The sequence below is a fragment of the Aulonocara stuartgranti genome, assembly GCF_965226115.1.
Source record: "Aulonocara stuartgranti genome assembly, chromosome: 10".
Taxonomy (NCBI): domain Eukaryota; kingdom Metazoa; phylum Chordata; class Actinopteri; order Cichliformes; family Cichlidae; genus Aulonocara; species Aulonocara stuartgranti.
In genome coordinates this window covers 14,672,399-14,679,497 of record NC_138946.1, presented here as the reverse complement: position 1 = coordinate 14,679,497, position 7,099 = coordinate 14,672,399, and the positions used below count along the sequence as shown (strand labels likewise).

The window sequence follows — 7,099 nt, the reverse complement described above, 5'->3', positions numbered from 1 at the left end:
CTTAACAGGATTATGAAGCAGGTAAAAACAGCAATAGTGAACTGGCTAAGCCTGAAGGATGCACAGAGGGAGGCAGGTATAAAAAGGGAGCTCAGCTGTAGACTGCACTCTCAACTTATCCTGACATCCTTCACCACGGTCCCAGACTACTAAGAAGAGGTAAGAATTCTTCATATTCACAGATGAATGAATGAAAGGATGGATGTGTAGTGGTGAAACTAATTATGAAGTACAGTTTTATGCCTGATAGCCCCCTGCAACCTTGAATTGGATAAGTAGCTATGAAAATGAATAGAGGTCAAAGGTCAAATGGTGCAATGGTGAAAATCATTCAGTTATGCTCCACTGTGGGGTTGAATAAGGATGATGGAAGTCATTACAGTATATACGTATTGCATTGTTTTAATAGGCCATTAAAGTTAACCGACAGGTTCTCTCTGAGGCCATATCTACAATCAGTGAACATATGTAAGAATGCTTGTGTATGGAGGCCAGGTAAAAAAAGAGCCAAAATAGTGCAAAATGAGAAGAAAATGAGAATGCAAGTTCAATTCAATTCAATTTTCAATTCAATTTTAGCTATACAGCGGCAAATCACAGCAACAGTCGCCTCAAGGCGCTTTATATTGTAAGGTAGATGCTACAATAATACATACGTAACAAAAACATCTGCTTTCTGTGGCTTTCAGTATGTCTACTAAATTATCTGCAGACAAGAATGCTATTTAATCACTGTAAAATAGAGTAATCGACCAATAAATATTAAATATAGTGCTCTGTGGTTTGAGCAAGAATCTAACAAAGGCATAGTTCAGTATTTTTGAAGAGGTGTGCAACAATCACATATGCTGAAATTGCACAGCAATTAGCCAATCAGAAGAGAGGCAGGAAGCTGCTGTACCTGCTCCTGGCACTGAAATAAGTAACTGTAGCCCAAAGCAACTTTAGACTGAAGGCATCTGGGTAATTAACCAAGACTTTATTCTCATTCTTTGCATTTATCCATAATCTTTGTATTGGAGATTGGAGTTGACACAGAAGGTACCAATAGAAAAAAACCCCAACAAATTTCTAAAGAGAAATATGATCTGATGTTTAAAAATATATAAGCCCAAACAACCTGAAGACTGGAGATTATTTTGGAAGATGATGATCAGATATGTTTGAAAATACGTATTTAATTAAATGCTTGTAGTGCTCTTAACCCTTCAGGACTAATCTTTATCTAGGAGTTATAGAGAGCTAAAGTCCTGGAATGCTATCAAAGGTGATGAATGGGTTTTATCCATTTAGTGTTCCTTAAATAGTCCAAAGACTTTGGCACTTTTAGGAGAAACATACTGTGACATAACCACGTGTGCAATGTAAATCTTTGGTTGTTTGTTGTGAGGTCACGGGGGTCAGTTAGCAGCCAGAGAAACACCAGTTTGGTGGAAGAGTCCTAACACCAGTGGCGTAATCTTATTGCAGAGGATTAACCCTCTGTACCCTCAAATAAAAGCATCACTCCAGCTGCCAGAGAGCTCTCAGTTATAGATCTGTGACCTCCTGATCACTTTTTGATCATTTGTTTTTTTCACCTTTCTTCCAACAGAATACTTCCAAAAACCTTCTAGAGATGGCAAAGTAAGTACTGGATACATTTTGTTTTTATCTTTATGTCCCAGAGGAACTGCTGATTCTAATCAAACTATTTAAAGATATCTCTCTCTCTCATACTCAAAAAATATAACAATCCAAAGCTATTGTTAGTGGAAAGATGTTTCCCTTTTACCTAAAGAAAATCTGACAGGGGCCAAAAGGTTGATAAAAATCATGATCTCTTTGAAATTTGTGGAGTTGTAGACAGGATGGTCAGCCAACTCCTAAAAGGGACAATTATTAGAAAGTATTTATTTAGGTCTGTAATAGGCTTAGTCTCTCAACATGCTCTTTCAAATATGGTAACACAGCTCTGAGCTTTATTTGATGACAGTGGTAATTGGTTATTTGGGGAACCCTCTTACAGCATTTGTAGCTCCCTCACCTGAGCCAGCCTCTCAATCCTGGCTTGATGAGGTAAAGCAGCTCCACGCTTAGCTATTACTAACTGGATAACGAGGACTAAAGGATTACCAGCCCTTCTGTCATTTGCAAAGAAACCAAATTTACCCACAGGGTCCAAATTGAATCACTATTTTATCTTGTTAAGCCTGACAGTAACTCCATGGATGTAAGTGGATGTACTCTTCTTTTAAAAACATGGGTTCTCCAGCTTTATTCAACATTTCACACACTTATTTCTGCCCTGGTTGCCAGGATAAGGAGGTTAATATTTTAACTGTAATCTATACAAAAAGGTTAATTTAAAGGTTGAGTGGTGTTTCTCCTTTTCGCTTCACAGGGTTTTCAAGAAGACCAGTGGAAATGGAGGGGTATGTTCTCTTTTATTCTCTTAAAACATTTTTTTAATAGACTGAAAAAGGGGTAAAACTTAAAAGGTTCTGAAACACTATGCTTTCCCTTCTTCAATGTGACAGCTGACCCTCTACCTGGGGAAGAGAGACTATGTGGATCATGTGGACAAAGTGGACAGAGTTGGTACGTTCCTATTACAGAGTGTTTTTTCTGTATTTGTGTTTGCCTGCGGTCATTATGAAGACAATAACTGTGCCTGTAATCCTGCTCCCTTGCAGACGGCGTCGTAAAGCTGGACCCAGCAGATTTCGGAGACAGAAAAGGTAGCGTCACATAAAGCGCCGTTTTAAATTGGGTTCAGTTCTATAAATAGAAGCTTTTGCCAATCACTGTGAAGTAGCTGATGTAATTACACCTGTCTGCAGTGTTCGTGCAGCTGGCATGTGCCTTCCGTTATGGTAGTGAAGACCTGGATGTGATGGGCCTGTGCTTCAGGAAGGACATCTGGATGCAGCAAACCCAACTCTATCCTAATGGCGAGAAGCCTGCCTTGAGTGCCATGCACGACACCCTGCTGAAGAAGGCAGGAGACAACGCACACCCTTTCTCTTTTGAGGTGTGTGACTCAGGACCACAAAATTAAGCACGACAAGCAGTTTATGACCTCAGCCATGTGAGAAAGAGTTGTTTTTGCTTTTTTAGAAATTGTGCATGTAACATTCAATGACATATGATGTTACTCCACTTTAATACTGAGTATTTAATAGACATTTATATATTTTTTCTTAACGAGGAAAAGCTCAAATTAACAATTTCTTTCTTCCTGAATATCTAAAATTAGGCTTTATTTTGTAATTTCATGGAAGTAGCTCTTGCGTTTTCTTATAAATCTTAGTCTTTGTCTCCATAGATTCCAAACAACCTACCCTGCTCAGTCTCTCTGCAGCCTGGACCTGATGACAAGGGAAAGGTGAGGCATCCCTTTACCTTAGAGTATATAGGCAAGGATGTCACTTGTTTAAATATCAGCTGTTCACAACTGCACTGTACTTTGCAGGCTTGTGGCGTTGACTTTGAGATCAAAACTTATCTTGCCAAGGAAAAGAACAACCCCGATGAAAAGATTGAAAAGAAGTGAGTTCACTTCCACTAATGTCTTTGCCTTGCTATCTCGCCTCTCTTTGTTCCATTTCATTTTTCCTCACCTCATCTCTTCTTCCTTCCCTCTCCTTGGCCCTGACAGGGACACCGCCCGTCTCGTCATTCGTAAAATCCAGTACGCCCCGTCTCAGGTGGGCGCCGGGCCCAAGGCTGATATCTGCAAAAGCTTCATGATGTCTGACAAGCCCGTTCAACTAGAAGCTTCAATGGAGAAAGATGTACGGCAGCAAAATTTTAGCTTCACCCTGTTGAAATGGGAGCTGTGCAGTGAACCAATTAAAATCTCTCTCCTGTTTTGCCGCAGCTCTACTTTCATGGTGAAGCGATCCCAATCAATATCAAAATCAAAAACGAGAGCAACAAAACAGTCAAGAAAATTAAAATCAGTGGTGGGTACCTCTATTCACTGAAATACTGAAATAAATCCTGAAAATGTTATAAAGAAATAACATTTTTCTATATCTTCCTCCCTGCAACAGTGGACCAAACCACAGACATCGTCCTCTACTCGGCAGACAAATACACCAAGTGTGTTCTTAACCAAGAGTTCGGGTATGTGGGCAGAAAACTGAAAGCACAGCAAATGTCACAGAAGCAAAATGAAAATATAAAATTGGGTCAATCTGCTCATGTGTTTCTTTTCACTCTCTGCAGAGAGACGGTGGACTCTAACGGCAGCTTCGACAACACTCTGACCATCACACCTCTGCTCGCTGATAACAAGGAGAAAAGAGGTTTGGCGCTGGACGGTCGACTGAAGGACGAGGACACCAACTTGGCCTCCACCACCATGTAAGTGCACACTGGTGTAAAGTTTGGGCGAAACACTCCTCTCTGTCGGTTCTTTGTTGCTTCACATTTCCATCCGCTTTCTTGTTCAGTGTCCACAATGTCTTACAGTAGTACACTCAGCTAATTTAAACCCCTCTAATCCTTCAAATCCCTGCACTTCGTCCTCCACAGGCTGCGGCAGGGAGTAGAAAAAGAGGTGCTGGGTATCCTGGTTTCCTACAAGATTAAAATTAACCTCATGGTGGCTGGAGGAGGGTAAGTATTTTTTGACACAAGTAAATCCCGTTCAAGATTAAACAGAACGAAACGGCAAAGGCCGGCTTACGTTTTCCCTCTTTTCTCCATGTAGTCTGCTGGGTGGCCTCACTTCCAGGTGAGTAATATTTAGTGACAATATTATCACAATCCATACAGAAATGATGATTGCATGCATTCACATTATTTGGCTCATTTTTCTCTGCAGTGATGTCACATTGGAGCTCCCACTGAATCTCATGCACCCCAAGCCTGAAGGTATTTTTTTACCTTGTAGAGCCTAAAAGACTCCTAAAATTTTATAGAAATGCCTTTAAAATGATTTTAACTCTCATGCCTAATTACGTTCTCGCCTTTGTGCTAATCTCTTTTCTACACGGAGCAGAATAAGGAGTATACACTGGTGTAAGTTGTGTTTAATACTTTATTATTTACATGTTGTTTTGGGTGCTATCACCTAGACATTTCATTATTAGGACTTGACTTAGAAGCTAACAAATGAAAGCTGAATTTTAAGAAAATGCTTTAAAAATTGCATACAGTGTAAAATATAATACAATGAAAAACGTACATAAGCATATAAAATGTTAAAACAATTTGTATTTGAAATCAGCAGCATGTTTAAAAAGCTAGAATAGGTTTTTTATACAACTTAGGTGGGAAGAGGTTAACCCCCTCGATATGACATTGTTTGGTCAAATAGTTCAAAATGTTCAGCATGAAGTTAAGAATAATTTAGGAACGATCCTTTTTTTTAATCCTAAGAGTAAAGATGTGGGAAACCCAGAGAAAATCATGCACAGGGGGAAAAAACATTATAAAATATGTCTGAAGATCACGCTCTTGGGAACAATATATCTGAACAAAATATAAAAGTTTAGAAGTACTTAGTTACTTTGAAGGTCTTTCCACATGTTACACGTATGAAAGGAGGATATCTGTGTAGTAAAAAAAAAGTCTAAACTAGTCTGCCAACAGACTGTCAGTTTCAATATTGAGCATGTTGTCTTTGTCCTAATTATATAGTCTTTAAACTCATTAACAATGATTTCATTCTTCTTTATTTAAATTACACAGAGTTCTACCTTTTTTAAAAATGGACCATATGTGTGATTTGTTTTTATGTTTCTTTTTCTTATTATTTCATTAATAAATTGAGCTATTGTTATTAATTTATCTGTATCCTTTTCCTGTTTTTACAGTGTCTTAAATGAAAACACCCCCATAGTCAAGGTGAGATTCAGCTATTACTATGTAACCTGCCATCTGCTATATTTATGAATTTTTGTAAGATGAAAATTAAAGTCATTAAATGTGTTGACAGGATATGCACTGTTTTATATAGAACTTCCTCCAGGACATTGAGTTGATAACTGCTTTGCTTTTAATATTGTAAATTACAATTACAAATACATGAAAGCAATAGATTATGAGGAATGATTATGACACCTTATACTCTTAAAGAGGAAATTCTGATGCTAAAAAGTGAAGTATATTATATAATGACATCACAGATTCCAACATCTCTTTCTGTTTACTTCTCAAGAGAGGATGTTACCCTGGACACTGAAAAGAAATCCACAGGAACAAAACAAAAGGAAGTGACAAAAACAAAGAAGAAAGAACACGACTGGTGTCCTCACACCAAGTCGTTACAGAGCAACCGAGGACATCTACCTTTCAGACACACCAAGGATATGCGTACAGATGTAACATCAGTCCTCTTGCAGATTTCGTGGTCATGTTGAATAAATGTAATTTTAGCCGCAGAGAGAATGCTTGGATTGCATGTTAGTATCCAACATTTAAACACCCCAGACTTCTGTAGCAGCATGTTCTGATTATCCTTTGCATGTTTGCAGGATGTGATTGGAAGGCAATGAACAGAAAATCAGAGAGAAACCCTCAAAAGCTGATGTGCTTTTGATTATTGTGGTGTGTTCATTCATTATTTTGAATGATGTACTTCTCCATGTGAAATGTGGTGGATTATGGTTTAGACTGGACACATGAAACATCCCAAAATACAATAAAATTGCCTGAAAGACAGCTTTAAATGTTTTCTTTCTTTCTTAATTTCGTTGTCTTGTTTTCATTCATTGTTCACATCATAAGAGTAGATACTGGAGGGCACTTTACTTATGGCCAGAGGACTACTTTAGAAAATACGAATGCCAAAGATAGACTTTCAAGAAAACACTATCAAAACACTACTATATTCTGTATTGGAACTGAAGGACTGGATTCTAAACAAATGCTCCCAAAGACAACTGTTCTATAAATTTATGGGATGTAGGTGCTGCCTATAGGTAATAGTTTAGATGTGTAATTTCAATTAAAGTTGAATATATTTAGGCCGTAGCAGATATCTTCTCGACATAAAAACATCATGTCTGGGGTACACCTACATATTTACATATCCACGAACTTCCTGTGTTGTCTTCCTCTATTCCTGCCTGCTAGCTCCATGGTCAACCTCCTTCGTCCAATATAT

General features: G+C 38.3%; 1 protein-coding gene across 1 annotated transcript; it reads left to right on the top strand.

Annotated features, from left to right (window-relative positions):
* Positions 1–77: 77 nt before the first annotated feature.
* Positions 78–6,654, top strand: arr3a (arrestin 3a, retinal (X-arrestin)). The gene is made up of 18 exons (XM_082548509.1): positions 78–159; positions 1,595–1,626; positions 2,384–2,414; positions 2,520–2,580; positions 2,676–2,720; positions 2,823–3,013; positions 3,308–3,367; positions 3,455–3,531; positions 3,641–3,776; positions 3,863–3,947; positions 4,038–4,110; positions 4,213–4,350; positions 4,522–4,605; positions 4,700–4,723; positions 4,814–4,863; positions 4,991–5,010; positions 5,808–5,838; positions 6,152–6,654. Exons 2-16 carry the CDS (start codon positions 1,619–1,621, stop codon positions 4,993–4,995), a joined length of 1,068 nt encoding a protein of 355 aa, XP_082404635.1. The 5' UTR covers positions 78–159; positions 1,595–1,618; the 3' UTR covers positions 4,996–5,010; positions 5,808–5,838; positions 6,152–6,654.
* Positions 6,655–7,099: the final 445 nt, after the last annotated feature.